The sequence below is a fragment of the Sporobolomyces salmoneus genome (genome assembly GCF_050403485.1).
Source record: "Sporobolomyces salmoneus JCM6883 DNA, S_salmoneus_JCM6883_v1_ctg14, whole genome shotgun sequence".
In the NCBI taxonomy this organism is placed as follows: domain Eukaryota; kingdom Fungi; phylum Basidiomycota; class Microbotryomycetes; order Sporidiobolales; family Sporidiobolaceae; genus Sporobolomyces; species Sporobolomyces salmoneus.
In genome coordinates, this window is record NW_027481149.1 from 38337 (window position 1) to 63984 (window position 25648).

General features: G+C 50.8%; 5 protein-coding genes across 5 annotated transcripts; 3 read left to right on the top strand and 2 right to left on the bottom strand.

Annotated features, from left to right (window-relative positions):
* Positions 1-100: 100 nt before the first annotated feature.
* Positions 101-4806, top strand: SPF1 (ion-transporting P-type ATPase SPF1; the record flags this gene model as incomplete). The annotated part of the gene is made up of 15 exons (XM_076631024.1): positions 101-314; positions 382-485; positions 549-638; positions 699-1070; positions 1156-1282; positions 1362-1778; positions 1854-1988; positions 2061-2181; positions 2245-2719; positions 2790-3033; positions 3098-3624; positions 3686-4009; positions 4076-4212; positions 4280-4538; positions 4612-4806. 15 exons carry the CDS (start codon positions 101-103, stop codon positions 4804-4806), a joined length of 3741 nt encoding a protein of 1246 aa, XP_076488892.1.
* Positions 4807-5025: 219 nt separating this feature from the next.
* Positions 5026-5947, bottom strand: DID2 (Did2p; the record flags this gene model as incomplete). The annotated part of the gene is made up of 5 exons (XM_076631025.1): positions 5026-5325; positions 5407-5622; positions 5693-5770; positions 5850-5869; positions 5929-5947. The coding sequence occupies 5 exons, from the start codon at positions 5945-5947 to the stop codon at positions 5026-5028; spliced, it is 633 nt and encodes a 210-aa protein (XP_076488893.1).
* Positions 5948-6242: 295 nt separating this feature from the next.
* JCM6883_000364 (uncharacterized protein) lies at positions 6243-7083 on the top strand (the record flags this gene model as incomplete). The annotated part of the gene is made up of 4 exons (XM_076631026.1): positions 6243-6338; positions 6404-6471; positions 6530-6863; positions 6925-7083. 4 exons carry the CDS (start codon positions 6243-6245, stop codon positions 7081-7083), a joined length of 657 nt encoding a protein of 218 aa, XP_076488894.1.
* A 914-nt stretch (positions 7084-7997) lies between these two features.
* On the bottom strand, positions 7998-23604 carry DYN1 (dynein heavy chain; the record flags this gene model as incomplete). The annotated part of the gene is made up of 26 exons (XM_076631027.1): positions 7998-8257; positions 8323-8791; positions 8850-9010; positions 9070-10131; positions 10189-10832; positions 10896-11083; positions 11145-11223; positions 11284-13484; positions 13567-15436; positions 15502-15957; positions 16023-16419; positions 16478-16780; positions 16848-17625; positions 17692-17986; positions 18052-18299; positions 18363-19039; positions 19105-19741; positions 19801-20516; positions 20583-21233; positions 21299-21472; positions 21532-21586; positions 21644-22094; positions 22157-22283; positions 22350-22751; positions 22812-23246; positions 23313-23604. 26 exons carry the CDS (start codon positions 23602-23604, stop codon positions 7998-8000), a joined length of 14028 nt encoding a protein of 4675 aa, XP_076488895.1.
* A 112-nt stretch (positions 23605-23716) lies between these two features.
* JCM6883_000366 (uncharacterized protein) lies at positions 23717-24756 on the top strand (the record flags this gene model as incomplete). Its single annotated transcript, XM_076631028.1, has 3 exons — positions 23717-23784; positions 23854-23943; positions 24009-24756. The coding sequence occupies 3 exons, from the start codon at positions 23717-23719 to the stop codon at positions 24754-24756; spliced, it is 906 nt and encodes a 301-aa protein (XP_076488896.1).
* Positions 24757-25648: the final 892 nt, after the last annotated feature.

Genomic DNA, 25648 nt, shown 5'->3' on the forward strand with positions numbered 1-25648 from the left:
TGAACTGCCACGCGTCGTCGCCTTCGAAATCTTTCCCTTCTCCTTCTCTCCGTCTCTCGCCACCTTCTCGAACGCTCCCCCAACTAGTTCGATCAGGGTCATGGCGACCTCCCCTTCCTCAAGAGCGGCGGTCACAACGAAGAATGCCCCGTTTCGACGTGGACTCGTATCCGTCGAATCTCCCGATATCGCTTCCTTGACTCTCGTGAACCCCTTACCGATCTGGACTCGGATCTACGTTGGACCTTGGTTATTCTTCTACCCTTTAGCGTATTATGCTTGGGTCAATTATGAGACTTATATTCAATCGATCGGTGAGTAACTCCCTCTTCCTCCAAGGTGGATGAGAGCTGATAAGGAGAGTACGACGCGAGAGAATAGAATGGACTTTCTTACTGTGTATTGTACTGTTCGGAGGTCATGCACTCAGTTTCTTGTTTACGAGGTGGAGTATTAGTTTCAGGTCGAGAGGGGAAGCTATCAGGGTCAGTTCTTACTTCCTCTCAGCTCTTAGAACTATGTGAGCTCAGGAATCATGGTACTGGCAGGTAAATGACATCGATACGGCACAAAAAGTGATGGTTTTACCAAAAGTTCATCGAGGAAAACCAGAGATCTGTACTTTGGAACGAACTCCTGTGAGTCTACTCCCTCCTACTCATCGTGAGCATCACACTGATGATGAAACGCGAGTGTAGAGGGAAGGACAACCCCCAATCATTTATTTCTCTTACCAACGCGACAAATATCTCTTCAACCCTTCGACCCGTACTTTCTCCCGAATCTCTTACCCTTGCGACACTGTTCCCGCTCCTACTCTCTCGACTTTTCAATCAGCGAAAGGATTATCGACTCCGACCGAAATCAAAGCGTCCCTAACTTCGTATGGAAAGAATATTTTCGATATTCCCGTCCCGACTTTCCAAGAACTCTTCGCCGAACACGCCGTCGCCCCTTTCTTCGTCTTTCAAGTGTTCTGTGCTGGATTGTGGTGCATGGATGAGTATTGGTATTATTCGCTGTTTACTTTGTTCATGTTGATCGCTTTCGAATGTACGACTGTCTTCCAAGTGAGTTTCAATCTCCTATTCTCTGCTCTCCCTCCCAGACGAGGAGTGACAAGGAGCTGATCAATGGGAATTGAGATTCACGTAGCGTTTGAGAACGGTCAACGAGTTCAGAAGCATGTCGATTAAACCTTATGGAATCATGGTCAGGAGGGAAAAGAAATGGATCGAAGTACAAACGGATGAACTCTTACCTGGAGACCTCGTCTCAATCGGTAAGCCCACTATCTTCATTGCCTGACGAACTCGAGGGAAGCTCACGTTCCGAGTCTCGTTTGGCGTTTCGTTTGCTAGTTCGCACGAAAGAAGACTCCGGAATTCCTTGCGATCTCCTCCTCCTTCGCGGTTCATGTATCGTCAACGAAGCCATGTTATCGGGAGAATCTACTCCTCTCCTCAAAGAATCGATCGAGCTCCGAACTCCTTCCGACGCCCTCGACATTGACGGAGTTGATCGCAATTCCGTCCTCTTCGGTGGAACCAAAGTTCTCCAATCGACCCCTTCTGAACGCAAAGACGAACTCTCCCCACCCGATCAAGGATGTCTCGCCGTAGTGTTGAGAACGGGTTTCGGAACGAGTCAAGGACAGTTGATTAGGACGATGATTTTCTCGACGGAAACGGTTTCGGCGAATAATTTGGAAAGTTTCTTGTTCATCGCGTTCTTGTTGGTGTTCGCTCTAGCTGCTTCAGCTTACGTTTGGGTTAAAGGTAAGTCACTCAGATTCCCCTTAGTCGATTCTTTTTGCGAGAGAGTTTGACTGATAGGAGTCATGGTGGATACAGGTGTTGAACAAGATCGTAAACGCTCGAAATTGTTGTTGGATTGCGTTATTATCATCACTTCGGTCGTACCCCCTGAGTTACCTATGGAACTTTCGATGGCGGTCAACGCTTCTCTCGTCGCTCTCTCGAAATACTGTAAGCTATATCTTTTCTCTTCTTCGCTTCCTTCTGACTCGATTCCGAGCTGACGAAACCGTCGATTCGTAGCTATCTTCTGTACCGAACCTTTCCGAATTCCCTTCGCTGGACGAGTCGACATTTGTTGCTTCGACAAAACTGGAACGATCACTGGAGAAAACTTGGTCGTCGAAGGAGTTGCTGGTGTCGAGTGAGTCCTCTTCTCCTTCCATCATCCTTCGCTACAGGCACTGAATCTCGATTCGATTCGCAGCTCAAAGGACAGTAAACACCTCGTACCCGTCACCGAAACTTCCCTCGAAACGACTCTCACTCTCGCTTCCGCTCACGCTCTCGTTCTTCTCGACGATGGAGTCGTCGGAGATCCAATGGAGAAGACGACCCTCGATGCTCTCAACTGGAAACTTTCGCCCGGGGACAAGATCGCTCCCAACTCCTCCGACTCCGAATCTTCCTCGTCTTCTTCTTCAGCGAACGCGAACGTCACGGTTAAACGTCGATTCCAATTCTCTTCTCAATTGAAACGAATGTCGACAATCTCGAACGTTCAACTCGATGGACAAAAGAACAAGGTTTTGATTTCGGTTAAAGGAGCTCCCGAGACGTTGAAGAAGATGTACAAGGAAGTACCGGAGGATTACGAGAAGACTTATAAATGGTTCGCGCAACGGGGATCGAGGGTACTCGCACTTGGATACAAATGGGCTGATAACATGTCTGCGAAAGAGGTGGGTCTTCTCTGATTCTCACTCTCACTCTCGCCAGTTCACATTCTGACTCGTTCGCGTGTGTGTGTAGATCACGACCGTCTCTCGTGAACAAGTCGAATCTTCGCTCTCGTTCGCCGGTTTCCTCGTCTTCCATTGTCCTCTCAAACCCGACGCGATTTCGACTCTCAAGGATCTCGCCGACTCTTCCCATCGTTGCGTCATGATCACGGGAGATAACCCTCTCACGGCAGCTCACGTTGCGAGAGAAGTTGAAATCGTCGATAGGGAAGTTTTGATTCTCGATTTGAAAGAAGGTGCAGAGAATGAATCTGGTCAGTTCTTTCTCCTCTCTCTGCGTCGGAGATGAGCTTGACTCACACGGTGCGAATGATGCAGAACTCACTTGGCGAACTCCCGACGAATCGAAAATCATCCCCGTCGATCCTTCCGAACCGATCGATCAATCTCTCCTCGAACAATACGACATCTGTATGACCGGAGCCGCCTTGAAACAATACGCCGATCGACCTACTCAATGGCACGTCCTCGTTCAACACACCTGGGTTTACGCTCGAGTTTCTCCCGCCCAGAAAGAATTCATCCTCACTACGCTCAAATCTCTCGGATTCGTTACCCTCATGGCCGGAGACGGTACGAACGATGTCGGTGCTCTCAAACAAGCGAATATCGGAGTTGCCCTCTTGAACGGAACGGAGGAGGATCTGAAGGCGATTTTGGAACATCAAAAGAAGGAACGAGTGAAGAAAATGTATGAACAGCAGTTGAAGATTACATCGAGGTTTGGACAACCCCCACCTCCCGTTCCGGCTCTGATTGCGGATTTGTTCCCCGATGCGGTTAAGGCTCAACAAGATGCAGCGAAGGCGGTTGGAAAGGATCGTTCAGCAGGAAAAGTTAGCAAGGTGAGTGACGACTTCTCTTCTCCTCTCTCGCTCTGATCGATCGCTGACCCGCTCGCTGTAGTTCGATGTCTCTTCAATCACGGATCAACTCTCGAACCTCGAAGAAGAAACCGAAGTTCCTCAAATCAAACTCGGAGACGCATCCGTCGCGGCTCCGTTCACTTCGAAACTCGCAAACGTCGTCGCGATCGTCAACATTATTCGTCAAGGTCGTTGTACCCTCGTCGCGACGATTCAAATGTACAAGATTCTCGCTCTCAATTGTTTGATTTCGGCTTGGGCTCTGTCGGTTCAATACCTTCAAGGGATCAAGTTTGGGGATTATCAAGTCACGATTACGGGTATCCTTATGAGTGTTTGTTTCATGTGTATCTCGAGGGCACGAGTGAGTTCTCTCTGCTACCTTCTTTCCGAAAAGACGTTCGCTGACTTGAGACTGAACTCGTGATAGCCGGTCGACAAGTTATCGAAGGAACGTCCTCTCAGCACGATCTTCAACTTCTACGTCGTCGCTTCCATCTTGACTCAATTCGCGATTCACGTCGCCGCGTTCATTTACCTCACAAACCTTTGCGAAGTTTTCGATCCGTAAGTCCTCTCTCCTCTTCCCTCCTGTCTCACCAACAGTTCACTCACAGACCTCGTCCACTATTAGTCAAGCGGACGTCATCGTCGATCTCGAAGCGAAATTCTCTCCGAACCTCCTCAACTCGTGCATCTACCTAATCTCTCTCTCCCAACAAGTCTCTACCTTCGCGATCAATTTCCAAGGTCGACCATTCCGAGAAGGGATCACGGAGAACTCTGCGCTCTACTACGGACTCCTAGGAGTAGCGGCCGTAGCGTTCTCGGGTGCGACGGATTTCGTACCAGAGTTTAATCGATGGTTGCAATTGGTCGATATGGATTCGGCTGTACGTCCCCCCGATCTCCCTCTTCGCTCGATTAAGGATACTTTGAGCTGATGTAGTAATGGCGGACGAACAGTTCCGATTAAGGCTCTGTGTGACGATGGTACTTGATTACGGAGGAGCTTGGATCGCCGATATCGTCCTCAAATACTTCTTCGGCGATACGACGCCGAAAGAATTGATCACGAGGGGATCGGAGAGGAGGGAAGCGAGGAGAGAAGCAGAGAAACGAGAAAAGGAGTTGATTGAAAAGGTCAAGAAAGATGAATAAAGTTAGTATACTCTTCCAGAAAACACAAGTACCCTCGCTCGTACTCCCTAGTCTCACTCTCGTTCTATTCGCATTTTTTTGTGTCTGTTTGCAACGCTCGTATGAACAAAAGAATGTCTCGTCTCAGCAGAAGTCAACAGGAGAGAATGTGAGAGTTTTACAGAAAGCGAGAAACAGCAAAAACCACAATTCTACTATATGCAAACCTCCCCCTCCACATTAATTCGTCGCCGGTCTCAATGCCCTCAACCTCTTCGCCAACGCATCCTCCTCTTCCTCTGTCGCGGTCACTCTCTGTTGTTCCTCCAAATTCGGTACGTTCTTACTCGCCTTCTCCGTTCCTTGCAATTCATGTTGAATCTCCAACCCTGCTTCATCTGCGACTTGACTCATCAAGAGATCGACTTGATCAGAGGGAGCAGAGATTGCGTTGTCGGAGGAAAGGGTTCCCTCGAGGTAACCCGTTTGGACGTCGAGGTCTTCGAATTGGGATTCGAATTTATCCATTACTGCTGAAATCTACTCGTCACTTATCATCGTCAGTCGAGCTTCCCTTCTACGAAGCTGGTAGAGAGGAGGGAGGGGAGAAAGAGTGCGTACTCGTTCTAGATTCATATCCTGCATCGCTCTATCCATATTCTTAACCACGGCCGTCATACTCCCCGTTACACTTCTCATCGTCACAGCAGTTTCAACCCTACTCGCAACGGCATCGATCCGAGAAGACAGTCGTAACAAGTTTAATGATTCATTCTTTTTCCGAATCGCGTTCGCCGCGTAGATTTTCGCCCCTTCTTGGTTCCCTTGTTGTAATGCCTACTCAGGTAGCGGACTCGACTTGTCAGCGGGTAGAATGAGAGGGAGGAGAGGGTAAGGGATGATGAACCTTTTTCAGTTTTGTTTTCTCGCTCGTCTCATCCTTTGCCGCTTTCCGTGACTGCTTCTGTAGTTGCTTTGTTGTGAACTATCAAGATCGAGGCAACAAATCAGCATGGAGAAGAGGGAGAGTCGGCTTGAGAGGTGGGGTGAGTGACGAAACTCACTTTGAGCTGGAACAGCGATTCTGTGAACGACAGGAATGGTCAGCGATAGTCTATAGCAGTTGAATGTGGGCGAGCGTACTCTCTAATCCGGAAGACATGTCAATGGTTGAGCGATGAGAGCGCGAAGTCGCAGAATGCGATTCTCATCGCTACTTTCTCACGCTTCGACCTTGCTAGAGATCGGACAAATAGTATGATACACTCATGGGACTAACAAAAATGGTCCTGAAGGGCTCAGAGACGAAAGAGCGAGCGAGAATTTTTGACCGCCCTCGAAAAAAAGTTCCTCTTCTTCTCTTTTTCTCCATCTCTGAGATCACCCGTGAGTCCACCATCTACTACAGACCACTCTTGAGACTCTGTGATGCTGACAGTATACCGTTGGATAGAACCATGGCCTCGAAGATCAGCGTTAGCAGCGTGCGCAACCAAATCAAGACCATCATCGATGAGTCTTCGGGAGAGAAGAAGCGTAACTTCGTAGAGACCGTACGTTCCTCACCTACTTTCTGTGTGTATTTGCAGCTGACCATGATCGTGTTGAGCGAGTTTAGATTGAGCTCCAAATCGGTCTCAAGAACTACGACCCTCAACGTGACAAGCGTTTCTCGGGAACCATCAAGTGAGTTGTGTACCTCCTGTCTGGATTGGAGTGAGTGCTGACCGGGTTGAACGCGCAGGCTCCCTCACATCCCCCGTCCTCGCATGTCGATCTGCATTCTCGCCGATGCTGCCGACATCGACCGAGCGAAGCTCATCGAGCTCGAGTACATGTCGGTCGAGGACTTGAAGAAGCTCAACAAGAACAAGAAGCTCGTCAAGAAGCTCGCCAAGAAGTACGACGCTTTCCTCGCCTCGGAAGTTTTGATCAAGCAAATCCCTCGTCTCCTCGGTCCCGGTCTCTCCAAGGCTGGAAAGTTCCCTACTCCTATCTCTCACCAAGAGGACCTCGGAAACAAGGTCGCTGAAGTTCGATCGACCATCAAGTTCCAACTCAAAAAGGTTCTCTGCCTTGTGAGTATCTCAGTGCTTTTCATAACTCGACTCGGGCGCTGATCACCCTGTCTTTTAAAAGGGAGTGGCCGTCGGCCATTGTGAGATGAGCGCTGAGGAGGTTCTTGCCAACACCATGTTGGCTATCAACTTCTTGATCTCGCTCCTCAAGAAGCACTGGCAAAACGTCAAGTCGCTCAACCTCAAATCCTCGATGGGTAAACCTCAACGTCTCTTCTAAGCGTCGTTGCCGTTACTTTCGACGATTGAGGGAATGGGAGGAGAGAGAGGGTCACGAATTCGAAGGAAGTTACTTTTGTTTGTTCGCTTTTTTTATATCTCATCACCCCAACGAGCACGCTGCGAGACCAACACCTCACTTTGGCTAGTCGAGGCGAATTGGTAGCTGAGTTTAAAAAACTACGATCTTCTTTTTTGTTCCATTGTGAAAGGCCTTTTCTTTCTGTCTCACTCGGCCGATGCCTTTCCTCCTTCTGCCGTTCAGACCTCGTGAGAGAGCAGAACGCCTGTCAGGATGATCGAGCGCGGCAACATTAGGTCGACCGACTTCGCAGCGAGTCGGGCTGAGCTTGTTCGCAGAGAATTCGCGCGCTCGCTAGAGTCATTCATTCATTGGACGAGTCTCGGAGGGGACGACAAGGTACGGACAGTGGGTTGAGGACGTGACGCTGGAAGGAGTTTCAACCAGACAGACTCGACAGAGAGAGAACAACGCTTGAGATTGCGAATCTCACTCTGATTCTTCTCCTCAACCTGAACTCTAGTTCGAATCACCATCCCACGTCGTAGTGCCTTGCAGCAAGCTCGTAAGGATCCTCAAGCTTAGCTCGTAAGGATTCTCAAGCTTAGCTTGAGTGCGTTCAACCTGAGAGAGCGACAATTCGTGCGAGATGCATGGTGGAAAGTTTTCGAGTCTCACCTTGCCCCAAGGTAAATGGACTCGTCAGCCTACGCCAGAACGGTACAGCTCGACTGAGGTTCGTCGTTGTCGGGTCCCGTGGAGCGACTAGCTATTCGTCCGCTTGACTCACATTGACAGGTTGAAAACGAGAAATAACGATTTTGCAAAGTTGCGATAACAAAGGTAGGAACCGAACGAAGGAGAAACGAGAGTGATAAGAGGGAGGAGTGCAGCTAATCGGAAGCGGCAATGATAGCTACAGCTCTTTGAGCGAGTAAAGTTTGATCGACGTTTCCTCGAGGGAGAGAAACGCTCAAAAGAAGATCGGAACGGGTCGAGTCGAGGAAGAGAGGAACGTTGACAGTTGGAGAATCGGACGAAGGAGTGCCGGAAGAGGGAGTCCAAACGAGTGACGAGGGGGAGAGTCGAACGTTCTCTCCGTTGTTGATCGAAAGTTGAGACGATTCCCATTGAGCGCCAATCAAGACGAGACCTGCGCGACCAAAAACGGGTAAGTATCTCCTGGCAGCGAAGAATGAGAGCGCGTAAGAAACTCACCTTCGATGGTGAAAGAGTTGACGCTTCCAGTTTCTTCGAGCGCGACTTGTAACGAAAGTTGTTCGAGCGAAGTTCCAGTCGCGTGGGCAGTTGCTTGTCGAGACGCTGTGATGTAACCTTGAGGTTGGAACAAAAGACCGAGAGAGACGGGTGCTCGAGCGAGATCTTCGACCTTGACGACCGATTCGAGTTGAGCGACTCGTTTCGAGAAATCTGCGATCCAGGCGGCGACGGGGAGAGATCGACAGCGGTAACGACGCCAGGTCGTTGGGACTATTCCTTTCGTGAGATCGGAGAGGAGAGAGCGGAGGTCGTTTGTTTGCTTGATTTCCCCGCTGCAGACTTTGACGAGGTTTTCGAGATCGGTGCGAATGGCAGGAACGAGCTTGCGAGCGAGCGAAACTTCACGTTCAAAGAATCGGCCGAGGGGAGAGGCAGAAGTGATCGCTCCGTCGAGGGTAGGAGCGGTCTGAATGTAACACGATGTCAGCTGAAATACAAGCGAAATTGAGTGAGAGAGAATTCACCTTGGGGAGAAGCGCGAGCCATTCGATGCAAGATTCCCTCAAAGCTCTCATCCAAGCGGGCTGAGCTGACGAAGACGAGCCCTTCTTGACATCGACCGCGACCGTCTCGTCATCATCATCGAGCGATCTCATCTTGAGTAATCGACTCAAGAGCGAGTTACCTGCGCGTGACAGAGTAAGCTCGATTCACGGTACGAGGAAAGGGAAGAGGGGGACATACCTTGCGCCGTTGCGATGACAGTCTCTGCTGAAGGAGGGAGTGCGAGGTACGAAGGAGGTTCTTGTTCGGGAAGTTTTTGTGTCCATTCGACAAATTGTTCGAGTTTAGTCGCATCGGGGACGAGTAGACCTTCCTCTCCAGTCAATTCAGAGGCGGGAACGAGGGCAAAGTCGACGTCGTAGGCTCGAGAGGAGAAAAGAGTCGCAACGAAGGAGTCGAGGAGTGATTGATCGAATTCAGTGTCGATTTTACCTCCATAAACGGTTTCACGGACGAGACAACGAATCGCCGGCCAAGGAATACTCGCGGGATCGACGTTCGCACGACCTTTCGCAGCGGAAGCGACCCAGGAGTCGATCGTATTGAGAGCAGCTTCTTGATCGGAATCGTTGAATTCGAACATTTTACTCCAACCGAGAGGAACGTAACGAAGTCGCTCCTGAACGACGGCGTGGAACCAGGCGAGGAGGAAGTAGATTCGAGTCTTCTCTGCGGGACCAGTCGACAAGCGAGCTGGAGTGAGACTGCGAAGAGAGTCGAGGATGTTTGCCCGAATTCCAGGAGGAGGTTCATTCATGAGAACTCGACCTTGACGAAGGATGTTGACGGGGATCTTTGGGTTCGTTTCCATCGTGAGGAAGAGTCGGAAGTTTCGATTCGGGTTGAGACTCTGAAGACGTTTTTCGAGTTGACTAAGCCAATTCGGTGCGAGGTGAACGTTTTTGAGGAGTACCCAATTTCCGGTACGAGCGGCGGCAGCGATGGCTTGATCGGCGAGTCCGTAGCCTTCTTGAGATCCCATCGCGATCGAAGTACACTTGCTGCCAGTCGAGGCGACGAGGTGATCGACGCGGTAACTCGCGTCGTATCCCGGAACGGAACAGAGGCAGAGAGGTGAAGAAGCTTCGACTTCGTTCGAGACCATGGCTCCGAGGTCGTACGTAGTTTGGAGGAAGAGATCTTGCTTGAACACGAGATGAACGAGAGAGCTGAACGCTTGGAGAAGTCGATCGGGACGGAAACATTTGACGACGAGCGCGCGACGAACAGCGTTTGCGATTGCTGCTTTCGTGAGACATGTCAGCTCACTATCGTTCGAGGACAGAAGGAAAGACTCACGGGATATTTCGGACCAAACGGCGGGAACGAGAGATTCTGGGTTGTTCGATTTGAGGAAACGACTCCATTCTCCTTCGTGCTCTTGAATGTGAGAACGAACGTCCTTGAAACATTTGAGACGTTCGAAAGCGGCGAGTCGTTGATTCTGCGTCGAATCGAGGAGTTCGAGGTTGGAAGAGGTTGAAGGAGAGAGAGCGACTCCGTTTCCACCTTCGAGGAGGAAACCGAATTCTTGATCGTCCAACTCGTCGGTTGTACCTCGAAGTTTGACTTGAGCGAGCAAGACGGCGAGAGTGAGATGGTCGGAATGAAGGAGAGCTCGGGAGGTACGTTTGAAGACGTGAATGAAGAGATCGCTCATGAGAATTTCGAGCCGTTCGCGAGGGTCGGTAACACCTTGAAGCGAAGGGTTGTGGAGGAGAACGTAGTCAAAGATGTCGGAGAAGAATTTGAGCGAGAATTGGTAGAAGTGGTTGAGGAGGTTCAATTCGTCGAGAACGAAGAAAACGTTACTGCTCGCTTGAGCGAGAGGCAAGTATTCGTTCGTAACTTCTTCGACTTCCGCCATGATCGAATCCGTTTCTTCGACCTTACGAGTGACATCGGCAGCTTCTCGTTTGAGCGTTTCGAGAGTGCCAATGACCCTGTTGAGCGAGTGAGAAAGAGAGTCAGCTTTGATCGAAAGAGGCTATGATCGAGAGACTCACTTGTCATCATCGAGGATGTTACCCTGAGACTCGTTGAGGGCGGCGAGTAAACTCTTCTCGAGATGGAGGAGTCGAGCTCGGAATTCACCTTGGAGACGGAACAAGTCGGATCGTTTCTTGTCGACTTGAGGTCGTTCGACGCGTAAGACTTGAGCGAGAGATTGAGTTTGTAGACTTGCTCGGGTGATCTGGAATGGGTGGAAATCAGTGCCGATGCTTGAAAGAGTCAGAAGGAGGAGAGGAACTGACTGAAAAGTTGACCATTGTGACGCGAGAGTTGAGATCAGCAGCGAATTCGACTGAAGGATCCCGAGTCGATAGGAACATTCTGCACAGATCCATGGAATTAGGTCACAGTCAAATGATTCGAGAGTGAGCGCGGGCTTACGTGAACGAAGGGGAGAAATCGATGTCTTGATTTCCGAGGCGAATGAGAACTCGACCTCCAGCTCTTCGCAATTCCTTGTTGAGAACAGTGTTGAGAATCGGATCGAGGTATTCGACATCTTGAATGAGTAAAGGAGTTCCGAATCGCAGAGCTGATTCGAGGTTCTTGAGGAAAGCTTCATCGAGGAACGAAGTTGTCGAGATTTTGCGATCTTGGAATTCGTTGAGTAAGAACGTCGTCGCTTGACCGGAAGGATCGATGATGAGAGGGTAACGGTCGAAGCGTTTAAGCATGATGGCATTTTCGGTACAGAGGTCATCGGCAGGGAGTCCACGAGCTCTCCAGGCGAGTCGATCGTCGGCAGAAGAGAGGTATTCGGAGAGTGAGAGTTCAGGTTTGTATTTGATCCCGGCGTCCGTGAGGTGATTCGTCCATCCTTGCCACATCGATTGTCGATACCCTTGATCGAAATAACCAGAGTAGGCGAGGAAAGCTGCCGAGAGGAGAACGTCCCCTGCAACGGTACTCATTTGTTCCTCGAACGTCTCGCTACCCGATTCCCATCGTTCCTTCTCTGATCCGAGACTGTCGAGGAGGGTAATCGAACGATCGACTCGAGTTTGAACCGTTTCCATTTCGTTCTTGATCGATTGAGTCTCGCTGATCAAGGCGGCATAGTCGTCCTTGTACGAGGCGATTCGAAGTTCGAGTTCCGAGATCATCGTGATAATCGCCTGAGCTTGGTGGAAAGTCATTTCGGCTTGATCTTCGAGTTGTTGAACCTCGTTTCGGAGCGGTCCAACTTTGTCGAGGATGTCGGAGTAACGAACTTGAGCGATAACCCATTTGCAGAGCGGACCGCACGCCTTCGAAGCTCGATTGACCGTTTCAAAGTTGAATCCAGGTCGAGACAAGTAGTCGGCTCTCATCTTGTCGCGAAGTTGTCGAGTCATCGAACGAGCCGTGTCGAAGTTGACGATACTCGGGATGAATCCTTCTCCTCGTAGAACGGCTTGAACCGACTTCCAACCTTCGATTTTGTGACCGAGGACGATACAAACGGCTTCCATCGAGAGTTTGACAGCTTCAGGGGGATTCGCCATCGATCGAACTTCGGTAAGTTGTTGTTTCTTGATGTTGCTGACGGCGGCTTGAGCGTCTTCGACGGCAGGTTCAGCGTCGGCGAGTTCTCCCATGACGATCTCTTTCCGTTCCGCGATCGCTTGTTTCTGTTCTTCGATCGCAGCTTGCATCTCGATCGAGGCGACTTTCTTCTGTTCGGCGTCTTGTTGATCAGCGACCATCCTCTTGAGTTTGTCGTTCGCCTCGCCGTTCTTCGCTTCGAGTTGAGTACGTTTGACGGCGAGAGATTTTCGTAATTCTTCGACTTGAACGACCGTATCTCGAAGTTTGTCGAGTCCGACGTTGACGTGACGTTGTTGTTCTTCGAGTTCGTCTCGTTTCTCGTTGAAGAGTCGAACGTATTGATTGATGAAATCGAGGTAGTGTCGAGGGGTAGCGTAATTCGTCTTGCCTTGACGACGTGAGAGTTTCGAATTCGTTTCGTACATCGATTGGTGAACGTGAACGAGAGCGTTGACGATCGCGGAACGGTGAACGGGAGGGAGAGCGAGTTGACGATAAGCGACGGGGAACGAAGGAGGAGGAGCGTATTGGGCGACGTCGAGATCGAGGGTGTTTGTGAATTCGAGTCCGACTTGGTAGAAAGCTTGATCCGACCAATCTCCGAACCAGTCGAGGACGCATCGATTGAAGAGAGCGGGAGAAGTGGCGGCACGAGAAGCGAGTCCTCCTGAAGGTGGGTTCATCGTGAAGACGACGTGAAGGTTGCGAGCGACTTGAGAAGTGAACCATCGGTAAAGCTCCTCGGGAGAATCGAGCATTAAACCATCTCGTTGAGCTCCTTCTTTGCAGGCCGTCATCAGCGCTGCATGTTCGTCTCCTTCGAAGAGTCCAGGGACCTCGGCGTTCGCGAGGAGGGTGTTCATTCGTTCGAGGAATCCAGAGTCGAGCACGTTTGATTCGTCCATGAGGAAAGCGATCTTCTCTCCTTTGCAACCGGCTCTTCGGAGAACAGTTCGGAGGTCGTCGTCGAAATCTTCCCCCGTGTACTTGTTGTGAACGTTGATCTGGAAGACGCTGAGGCCGTTCATCCAAGCGACGAAGCGTGAGAGAGTTGTCTACAGATTGAATCGGAAGATCAGCGACTCTCAGACGGAGAAAGATTCGAGGGACGTTGCTCACCTTGCCACTACCGCTGACTCCGATCAAGAGCAAATGACCTTGGATCTGTCGGAATACTCGATCGATTCGGAGGACATGATCGAGAACATCGTTAAAGAGAACCAAAGGAACGTCGAGCTCCTCCTCGTAAAAGACTCGGAGTCGAGCTTTCGTGTATTCTCGAAGTTGTTCGCGGTCGACGGGGATGTAGTTCTTGCTCAGCCAGTTCGAGTAAAGGATCGGTCGAGCGAGCGCCTCGTTACGATCAATAGTCGGGAAATGGGCGAGGGCGACTGAATCGATCGTTTCGTCGGTCCACTTTCTTTCCTCCTCCGAAACGAGTCGATCTTGGAACAATCGGAGAGCTTCGTGAGCCCAGAGACGGACGAGACCTTCGACCGAGAGGTTGTCGAGGGGGCGAAGAGCTTCGTAGATGCCTCGAGTCCATCTCGTGAGTTCACGCGGCGAGTAGATGTAGTGAGCTTGGATATCGGCAGTGAATCGACGTTGAGAGGCGAGGTAGAAGTCGACCATGGCGTTCGTAAGAGCGTCGGCGTAACCTCGTAAAGTCGGAACGACTTTGAGGAGAGCGCGGGAAAACGTTCCATAAATCTGTTTGAGCGAAGTTTCTCCAGGGTAGTCGACCATGACGAGGGGAGCGTGTCGTAGGAATCGTTGGGTGAGGGGAACTCGACCGGGATCTGTCGGAGGGTTGCACGCTCCAACGATTTGAATGTTTTCGAGTTTGACCCAAGCTTTGTCCGAAGTTCTCCAGAATCCACCGTGTTCGACGAGTTGACGAAGGAACGAAATGACTTTCTGAGTCCCGTAGGTATCCATCGCGGGAAGATTGATTTCGTCGCAGAAGAGGACGAGCCAACGACCGATTTGTACGGGAGAGAGAATGACTCCATTCGGCGTCTTCCGGTACTCGCAGTGTTGTTCGAACGTTTTGAGGAGGAGTTCGGGAGTCGTCGCGCTCGAAAAGTTGAGTCCAACGACGTCGAGATCGGGTAGTTTTCGGAGAGCGCTGAACAGAGTCATCGTTTTACCGGAACCGGGAGGTCCACAGAGTAGGAGAGGTCGATGTTCCGAGAGCCAAGAGTAGAGAACTTCCTCGTGTCGAGCCGTGTCCATCGTCGGAATCACTACATCGGCCGAAGTGACTGCTTGAGTTTCGATTTCGATCGTCGGGACCGAATTCTGCCACGAATACCAATCTCCACTCGCGACTTGAACGTCGAAATCGATCAACGAACCTCCTGGTCCCAGCGGAGGGAAATCGAGCCCGGAATGGTTTCGCAGGAAGTCTCCCATTTCAGCGCGAGTGTCGAGTTTCGAGTCTCCCGTGAACGCCCAGACGAGACCAACGAGGAGTCGTTTCGTCATGTAAGATTCGACTTGATCGGGTTGGAGAGGAAAATCGGAATGTTGAGCGTTGTAATCGGCAATGTTACGGAGGGATTTGTTGAGGAGAGAGAAGAGAGTCGTGAGAGCTCGGGAAGGGGTGAATTCCATGATGTGGTCGACGGTCGATGCGTATTCGAGCGCTTTCGGAACGAGTCCATCTTGTTCAAAGTAGGTTTCGAGTTTCGAGGCGACGAGTCGTTGAGTGAGGAGAGTTGGAGAAACCTCGCCATCTTCTCCAGCGGGTTGACGAGAGGCGACTGCGAGAGCAGCTTCTTCGTCGGCGGTATCGAGAGGGACGGATCGAATCGAGCTGAGGTAGTTCTTGTAGAGCATCGAAGGCGTAACGGCGTCGTCGCTGAACCAGACCATTCCACATCGACTGACGGTAGCGAGAGTCGCATACTTGAGGGATTCGACTTCGAACATGATTCGCACATTCGGTGGGAGATTGAGTCGTTCTCCATTCGGAAGAGTGAGCAGTTTGTTGTCATCGAGAACACTGCAGCGAGGTCGAGAGACGATCAGCAGACGGACGACGATACGGAAAGAGGCGAAGTGGCTTGCCTGTTGAGGTTCTCTACCCACTCGGGATCGACATCTCCATCGAAAATGATCCAGTGACGCTTCGAACTTTCAGCTCGAACATCGTCGACGATCTTGCGGAGGATGTGAGTGAAGAGTCCATCGTTCCATTCGCGAGTCGTAGGGTCGAGAGTACCGTAGAGAGCTTCTTTCGAGATAGCTTTCGGATCGATCACGTACGAAACTCCTTCGATGCCGGTGAATCGTTCGAGGGCGGCGAGGAGGACTCTCCAGGCAGTCGATTTACCCGTCGCCGAAGGTCCGACCATCATCAACCCGTGTTGAATGTTTTGAATCTGGTAGAGTTGAATCACTTTTCGAGCCCAAGTTTCGTCGGCCACGAGATGTCGTTCAGCGCAGACGGCGAGAATGTGTTCTTTGAGTTTATCGAGGTTGACCGGGACATAATTGACTCCAGGGTAGACGTCGGCGAGGAGGCTGTACCGTCGCAACCGAAAGTGTGAGTGACTCGTTTCGAACCAGCGACGAGACGAGGGACTTACCTCGTGAGAAGGGGAACATCCTCAGCAACGAGTTTGGGTACGATCGTCTCGGTAACGGATTGAATGACGATCTCTTGCTCGGCGGTTTCGATCGAACTCGAGTCGATAGTTTGTTCGGATGATTGAAGTCGTTCCCGTTTGAGGTGTCCAGCACTGACAAGAACCGCTTTGAGAGCTCGAAGACCAAAATCGTAATGAGGTTGGGAAGATAGTTGTTCGGCGCAGAGGTTGAAGAAGGGAACGATTTTCGAAGCGAGAGTTTCGGCCGTTCGGAAACCTTGCGAGAAGAGCATGACTTGAGCGATGAGTTCTCGGTCAGGACGAGTCATGGCGATACTCCTGAACAGCTTCTTGAGGTTGTCGGGAAGGTTCGAACGACCGGCGTAACCAGGATTCACTGCGAGGACAGAAAGCGTGAGTGACGCACAAAGAGAAGGGACGGAACTCGGACTCACTCGTGATGAAGATTCCCGTATCTTGACTGAGACGAAGTTGACGACCGACGAGTTCGATTTCGTGTTCCGGATTCGTGAGGCCCGCGCTGAGTCCGAGTTGAATACTCTGAATTTGCTGAGAGACGGCACTGAGAATACGTTCTTCGAGTCGGTTGAACTCGTCGAAGCAACCCCAAGCTCCAACTTGACACAGTCCGACAAAGATACGTCCCATCGCTTGGAAATCGAAAGTTTCATCGCAACAGAAAACGAGAACGAATCGACCCAAAGCGACTCCGAGTGCTTTGACGGATTCCGTTTTACCTGGGAGAGGGCAGAAGATCAGTGTCTGCCGGAATGGACGAGAGAGACTCTCGCGCGGGAAGCTCACCAGTTCCTGCGGGACCGAAGGGAGAACCTCCGAGTCGAGATTCTAGCGCTTGAGTGAGAGTGAGGTAACAACGATCGGTAAGAGGAGTTTGTACGAGTCGATCGGGAACTCCGAGGTATTCGAATCCGTAAAAGAAAGTCGCGCTCGCCATTTTCACTTCGAGTTGTTCGAGGACGTTTGACCGAGAAGTGTCGAGGTAGAATCGCATGTGGTAGAGCCAGTCGAAATCCTGAGTTGAACTAACACCGTTCTGTTGAAGAAGTCGCAGTACGTCCCTTTCGTGAACGAGTTCGGTGATGAGGTGTTCGCACTTTCGTCGTTGAATCGGAGCGAGTTCTTTCAAGACAGTATCGGCGAGAACGTCGAGACCTCGGAGAACGACAGAAAGGGGACCATCGAGAGATTGACCCGAGGAGAGGGCGGTTTCGACGAGGTTCGTCCATCCGATTTGAACCGCGAGCACGACGAGTTGAGCCGGGTAAGAGTCGATCCAGGAGAGGAAGCGGTCACTGTCGAGACCTCCGGAAGAAGTGTAGAACGCTTGGAGATCGGTGTAGGCGCGAGAGAGGTGTTGAGCGAGCGAGACTTTCATTTCCGATTCAAGTTTCGTTAACCAGTCGTTGATCTTGGGATATTCGGCGAGAACGATCGGAGTCGAGAAGGGCACTTCTTCTCCTTCACGCGATGACATCCCTTCGATCCGGGTGTGCTCCTGATCGAGCGTGATCGATGAGAGACCGGCGAACATTTTCTTGAGGAATTTTCCGATTCGAACGATCTGCAGCAAGGAAAGTTCAGTCTTGCTCGTGCATGGACGCGCGAGAGAGATGTGTCGTCAACCTACATCCTTGCTGTTACCAATGATCTCGAGTAGATCCTCATCTCCGACAAAGTAGAAACGAGGGAACGAAGAACGTTCTCGTTCCAGGTATTCTCCGAGAGCTTTCTGAATCTTCGACAAGAGATCTGCGAGACGTTCAAGGGATTTCTGAACTCCGACAATGTTGAGGACGTCGAGAACGAAGGGAGACTTGAAGACTTTCTTCATGACGGCGAGGAATTCGGTGTTGATGTTGTTGAAACGTTGAGATTCGATCGGGAGAAGGTGTTTGATGTCAGCACTTCCAGAGAAGATACCTCTGCGCAAGAGAGTCGTCAGTGACTCTTCAAGATCAGACAGATCGAGAGGCAGAGAGCAACTAACTCGAGGTAGACCCATTGACGTTGAACGTCGATCCAAACATCAAAGAGAACGTGAATGCGGTTGAGACGATCTTCCCACGCCGACGCTTCCTCCTCGAAGACCTTGTAGTAAGGCGAGAGTTTCATCGCCGTGAGCGAGTTCAAATTTTCGCCGCATTTCGTGAAGAGGTCGTCCCATCCGCGAATCAAACGAGTCTTGTTCTGGTAGTTCACGAGGTCGAGAGTGTAGTTCGTCCAAGTCTCTTTGACCTACATGAGCGAGATCAGAGTCGGTCTAGCTAAGTATCGTGAGATTGAGAGCTAGGAACGAACCTGTTTTAAGAATTCCTCGAGTGCCATTTCTCCCTGAGCCTGAACGATGACGTCCTTGATGAGTAATTCGTTACGCTTCAAGTCGAGATCCCAAACCGATCCAAGAGTCATCGCAGAAGGAGAGTACTGAGTCGAGACGCGAAGAAGTTTGTAGAGTTGACGCCAGTGTCGTTCCCGAAGTGCTTCCGATTTGAGGTCAGAGACGAGGGTGTTCGACTTGAGGTAACCTCGAAGAGTCTCTTGAACGAATTCGAACGCGGCGTATTGACGCATCTTACTCGGCATTTCACGAGTCGTCGAGAGTAAAGAGTCGAGTTGTTGACGAAGTTTGCGAGGTTGAATCGAGGTCCAAAGCGTATCTCGAAGTTCTCCGACTTGAGCCCATACTCCGGAGAGTGCAGTCCAAACCGCCTTCAAGTCGCGGATTTCCTCGAGAACCGGTTCGAGTCGACCATCCTTGACGAGTTCGAGATCGAGAGATTCTTTCGCTTTCGATAGCATGTCGTACTGTTCTTTGAGTCGGTTCACTCGACCTTCGAAGACGCTGATCGAGTTCATCGCGATGTCGGCTTTGAGCGATCCTTGAATCGGTTTGTCTTTCTCCCATTCGGCAACGATCTCTTCGATTCGGTTCTGGAGGATCTTGTCTTCGGCGACGATCTTGAGTTGAAGTCCGGCTACAAACATGAGACGAGAGAATCAGCAATAGTTGCGAATCATCTAAGAGAGGAAGAAAACTCACCGAGTTGTTCCTGAATCGAGGCATTCTTGCGAGTGAGGATCTCGTTGAACGCACTCCATTCGTTCTCGACCTGATCGACGTAAAGCCAATCTGACGGGAACTGGCAACGTTGACGTTCGAGAGTCTTTTGACCACTCGCGAAGATTTCAATCTCGGGAGCCCATTTCTTAACTTTGCGTTTGAGCTCCTGAACGAAGGTGATGAACGTGACAGTTGCGGCGGTCGAAGAAGTCTCAATCGAGTGTTGTTCGAGATCGTGACGAGCCTTCGAGATCGCAGCGTGGGTTTCTTTCATCGACGCTCCCAATTTCGCTCCGAATCGACCGAGGAGATCTCGTTGCCAGGTGTCGTACTTCGAGTTGACCTTACTCTGAACCTGTTCGTAATCGATAATCGCGACTCCGAAGGATCGTTGAGTTTCCGAATTGTCGAAAGTCGAACGAGTCTTGCGAATTTCGAACAAGAGTTGTTGCCACGACGAGAGTTGGTCACCGAGTTGAGAGTAGACGTATTCGGCTTCGAGATCCCACAACGACTGGAATTGGAGCCACTTGTCGACGTAAGCTCCGACCTTGGCGAGTTTGTCTTCGACGAGAGCGAAAGGACGATAGAGAGTTCCATCCGTGAAGGTCGTGAGCTAATCGAAGCAGATCAGCACTGATGATCGTGCAGCACAAAAAGAGAAGTATGACTCACGAGAGAAGTGTAATTCGTTCTGTGCTCTCCTCCAGCCGAACGAATCTTGAGACCGATTTCGTATCGAGAACTCTGAATTCGGGTGAGACCGCAAACGACTCCTAGCCATTGTTGAAGTTGTCCGTACCAACTCGCGCGAGCTTGTTCGATCGGAGGACTGAGGTAAATGACTTGGTTTTGAATTCGAACTTCGTGAACGAGCGTCTTGAGTCCGAGTCCATCGTCGTCCGCGGGAGTCGTTCCAGCCAGTTTCGCAGCGTTCGCTTTCTTTCGAGCCAAGAGGGAAGTCGATTCTCCTTGACTTTTGCTGCTGTCGGCGTCCTTTGAGAATTCGGTACACCACTTGTCGATCGTCGTTCTCAATCGGTCCGCGAGGACGGCTTCTACCTTTTCGTCGAGCGATCGAACCCATGTATCGAGATTCGCGAATCCTTCGAGGTTGAGGTTATCGATCGTCTTTTGAATCGAAGCGAGACGAGTTGAGAAAGCGGTAGTCGTGTAGGGACAAGTCTTGAGCTCGTTGATCGTTCGACTGAGGTCGGCGTAGAGATCGATCAACGAGTCGGTACGATCTTGAAACTCTGAAACGATCGAAGCGAATTCTCGAACGTAATGAGTGTGTCTGCTGCCGTGCGAGTCGAGAGATCCTCCAGCGCCGTACGAGATCGATCTGCTGTCGAAAGTGTTGACGAAGTGTTCCCATTTGAACGACATTCCTGCAGAGAAGGGGACGAGATGAGTAAGTGAGACGAAAAGCGAGAGAAGTAGAAAGAGTGACTCACCTTTCGCAATTTGATCTTGAGCTTTCTTGTAAGTTGCCGCGATGAGAGGTGCGATTTCTGGGTTCGCTTCGAGTTTCGTGACGGTTTGAGAGTAGGTTCGAACGGTCTCCATCAAGCTGACGGCGTAAGGATAGACTCGTTTCGCGTCTTTCGCAATGTTGCTGATCGTGTGAGGGACTTGGAATCCGCGCCAGAGGAGGTTTCGAACTTCTTTGAAGAGGGTGATGATTTGAGAATCGAAGTTGACCGTGAGTTGAAGCGCTCCTCCTTGTTGACGGTTTTTCGTGATCGTGAAGAGTCGACCGGTGATCTGAAGGTTGCGTCGATTGATGTCGATGAGCCAAGCGTCGTAGATCGGTCGAGTGTTGAGCTTCTCTCGGAACGATTGACTTTCGGTTTGAAGTCGTTGACCGTCGGCGTAGTGCGACCATTCGGTTCCGAGGACGTCTTCGACTCGTTTCATGTACTGCGAGAGTTGTTGTTCGATCTGCTTCGCCCAGATGATTGCTCCAGAGATGGGAGGATGGTCCCGAAGTTGCGACATGTGGTAAGCTTCCGAGGTTTGATATCCGGCTTTGAATTTCTCTTGAAGTCGACGAATGTCTTCTTTGACCGAATCGATGAGTTGCGATTGATATTCCGCGATAGCTCCTGCCCGAGATCATGCCTTTCAATACCGACACGTCGTCAGAGATTGAAGGGAGATAGAAACGAACCTCTGATTTTCGGTCGAACGAAGAGAGCGTTGAACTTGCTGAAAACTCGGAACATCTCGTTCGCGTTCTTCGCTCCTCCGAGTCGATCACGTAGTCGAGAGATGATGTGGTTCTCGACACGAGCGACTCGTTCGTTGTAAGCCGTTTCAGCCGCGATCCAAATCTCAGTTCCCTCTGTTTCGAGCAAACGAGGTGAGCTCTTCGGAACCGATGACTGGAGAGTGAGTCCTTACCATTCGAGACATCGAGAACGTCGACATTCTTAACGCTCTCGTATGCTTGTCGAACCTGTTTGAGCGAAAGTCAGTTCCGCTCGACGTTCAAATGAAGCGAGCCACTACTCACCTCGGCATCCATATCGATATCACCCAAGCTCGTCGTCCAATCCTTCTTCGTCGTCGTCGATTCCCCATCAATCTCTCCATTCAACTTGATTTCACCCGTTCTCCTTGTTTCACTCCCGAGCGGTCCAACCATGACTTGCAACTGTTGATGTTGTTTCCTAAACGCTCTCAAGTACGTGATCCGTTCCTGTAGTTTCGAATGAGCGGGCGAAATCTTGATCGGGATAAACTTTTCCGCTCGTTTGCGAGTAACTTCCCGAGCGACGTTCGTGAACTCTTTGAACGAGTCATCCCAGGCTTGGAAGACGTCGGAACAGGACGACATTGATCGTTCGAAGGCGCCATAGTCGGAGTACATGAGTCGTTGGGAAGAGAGAACTCGAATGAGTTGGGTGTGAAGATCGCGGGAAATCGCTTCGACGAGGGGGAGGGCTCGGCGAACGGGATAAGGTCTGATGTTGTACGTAAGACAGTCAGTTACTTGCGCTATCCGGGTAGGATGCAGTGAACGCACGAGAGTTTGAGCTTTTTGTTGAGATGACCAAAGATGAGCAAAATACTTTCTTGAACTTTCGCGAGATCGGTCGCGGCGAGGAGTTCGTTGAGGGGAAAGTCTTTCATGAGTTGATTGTACTTGTGAACTGTCGACGCATCGAGTTTTCAGCTTCTCGACGAGAAAGAGAAACAGATCACTCAGAGTGACTGACCGACGTCGGTAGCTTCTTTGAGACCGGTATCAGCGATGAACGAGACGGTCGCATGGAAACGTTTCGCGTTCTTGAGGATATCGAGCGTGAGTTGAATCGGTTCACTCCTCAATTGAGCTTCGATCCCTTCGAGTGCTCTTTCCATACTCAACCAGAAATTGACTTCTTGACTCGCCGTTCCACTCGCGACGTCTCGGTTGAGTTTCGTGACGTTTTGAATCTCTTTGATCCACGAGTTGACTTCACCTTGAAGTTTGTTGAGGAAGGCAGAGTCGGAGAGGAGAGCAGGATCGAGAGAATCGACAGTTGCTCGGTTTCCTGAAGCTTTCGCTTGAGCGATCGCGACCGAGATAGCAGGGTGAATCGAGAGAGTAATCTCGGGAATGTCGACGTTTTGTTGAACTGCGCCGAGCGAGTCAGCTCACATCACGATTCGGCGAGAGAAAAGAGAGGTTTACTCACGATGCAAAAGCGAGAGTTCGAGTTCTGCAAACTTCTTCTTCGTCATCGGGATACCCATCTTGCTATCGGCGTCCTTGTCATCGTTCCTCCTCTTTGCTACCGCTCCTTCTCCGGCGGCGGAAGCCTGATCCTTCTTGTTCTTGCTCTCGACGAAAGCTTCGAAAGCTGGTGCGACACCGTAGTGGACGAGGCGATGGAGACCTTCGTAGATCCCACTCGCGCTACTTGGTACTTCGCTTGAACCGGTGAAGGTCGAAGTCGAGCGAGAGGAAGAAGCGGGACCGAACAAATTGAGGAAATGAAGTTGGGATGGGAGAGGGAGGGAAGAATCGATGAGGGGGACATGCTTAATGAGAGCGAGGGTCGCAGATTGTTGGGGAGTGTAAGACAGAGTCGAAGTGATCGAATAAGTGAAGCGTTCAGCAAGAGGTTCATCTGGTTGCGAAAGTGGCAGGAGTTAATCGTAAGCTCGCGCTTGCGTGAAGACTCACTCCCACTCACCTGTATCCTTCACTTCCTCTTCCTCGTCCTCGTCCTCCTCTCTCGACTTGACAACGTACAAGGCTCCAGCGTTCGGATCAGTCGCCCAGCGAGTTGATCGTTCCGCGAACTCTCCCGATTCGAACAAGGATTCGAGTTCATGAGGGTTCGCACCTATCACTAGCGGTAACAGTTGAGCTAGGTAGGTCTTGAAGGCTGGCGCATCGAAAGGAGGAAGTGAAGGTCCGCGCGAATCTTCAGACTCGTAACCGAGGACTGGTGAAGGTATAGACGGCCGAGCTAGGTCGTCCATAGTGCTGGTAGTTGATCCCCTTCTGGCGTGTCGATTCGTGAGTTGGAGAAAGTGTTGAAGAAGAGACAACGAACTTCGCTCTCTCATCGCGTCTTATCACTCGAACACCGCCATGAATCCGTTCCAATTACCAGGCCTACAACCTATGAGCTATCGTGAGGATAGAGAGCCCGCGATTGAGTGAGTAAGTCTCTCTCCTCTCCTCTTCTCCCAAATCACTGAACAAGGTTCTCTTGGGTTCTTCTCCAGGCCAGAGGTCAAGGACGAGCTCGTCGAGGACGCTTTTCAAGGTGAACAGAATGACACCCGGGATCAGGAAGAAGTTATATCGGATGAAACGTATGTTCAAGCTCGAGAAATCCGAGTCTTTTCGACACAATTGACCTTTGCGAGCGCTCTCTCAGCTCTTCCTTCGCGACTCTCGAACCGATGTACGACGTCGATGCTCCGACAAAGAGAAATAAATCACCTCTTCACCCCTTCACGACCAAATTCCCTGTCTTTCCTCCGATTCCGAATCGTGTCGCTCCGCATCCCCTCGACAAAACATCGTGGTACGATCCTTCGTTGACCTTGCCACCTCCTCAGCACCTCCTCACTCTCGACGACGGTAAATCTCTCTTCGACGTCAACTTTCGTCGACAACGGCCGAACCATCTAGGAGGTAATGGTCAGGAGATGAAGGTGAAGAACGCTCGCCTGTTGTGTCCTGCGGGGTGGCACGCTCCTCATCAAATAGCGGATGGAGGACCTTACTTCATCCTATCGGCGGAGAACTGGTTCGAATATGACGATATTCGGCCAGTGGAAGAGGCGGCGATCAGAGATGCTAAAGAGAATGGAGCTGAACTCAAACCGACCGATGGAGCTATGAGCTTGTTCTACGGCGGAGGAGATGGACACCCGAACATGTGGAGGTACCGAGGCGACATCAAGTTTTACAAGAAGTACGAGATTGGTCCGAACGAGTTCGCAAGAATGGGGAAGAAGAGAAAGCTCAGTGGATCGAATACTTTCGTTACGAGAGCGTCGTCTCGCGCATCGCCGGTGATGTACAGGAGCCGAGAAAAATATGGCCTTCACCGAACGAGATGTTTCAACAATTGGCTACAGAAGGTCCTCGGCTCGTCTTCGTCGTTTTTCGAGTCGTAGGATACGATCTTGCGCGGATCAACAAGTGGATGACTGAGCGTAACAAGAGCATCAATATACGGGGTAATCCTCCAATCAAGGAGGTGGAAGACGGGGGCCTCAAGCAGGAAGAAGCGATTGGACGAGAGGAGGAGGAAGAGGACCGAAAACCTGTTGTGCGGGCATTGAGATCGAGCTCACGGAGATCTGGTACGTCTCCGCAACATATTGTCTTACTACTTCTCTGCTGACCAGTGATTGAGCTCTCAGCTGCTCCGACACCGGCGGTCGAACCAGAAGACAGAAAGTTTCGCAAAAGAGTGAAGAAAGAATAGGGTCATTCATTTCGAGGAGTCACTCTGCGTAAGCTACTACTACTCTCATTCTTTACGATTGAGGATCCTCGAGGCTGATCTGTTGTTCGTCGACGTCGTTCCACTTCACAATTGAAAATTGGTTCAAAGTTCGGTTCAGGCTCGGATTCTCTCTCTCGCGTGCGAACTGCTTGGGCTTCTTCGAATCCAGACGAAGTGATTGGAAATGTCGGGTTCGAGCTCTGAATCGTCATTTGTCGAGATCTCAGACTGTTCTCCTCCTCGCCTTGCAACCTAATTTTTTGAGCTATTTCGACGTCTGCGCGCGGTCGCTTCAGTATCGCTTTGAGACCTTATGGTGTCGAACAGCGACAACTTGCTCGCCAACGTGGGTGCGAAAGAAAGCTCGGAACCTTTTTGAGTGGTTAGTGCGAAAAGAGGCTTAGCGCGAAAAGAATTGGATTCGGATTCGATCGAATTTCCCAGCGTGCCTTTCATCTCTCTTTCCCATCTCACTCTTCTTCTCGCCTTCTTCCCACCCTCGCTTTGGTGTCGCGCTTGCCTCGCAGTTTTCTTTTCCAATACAGTAATGCACGATC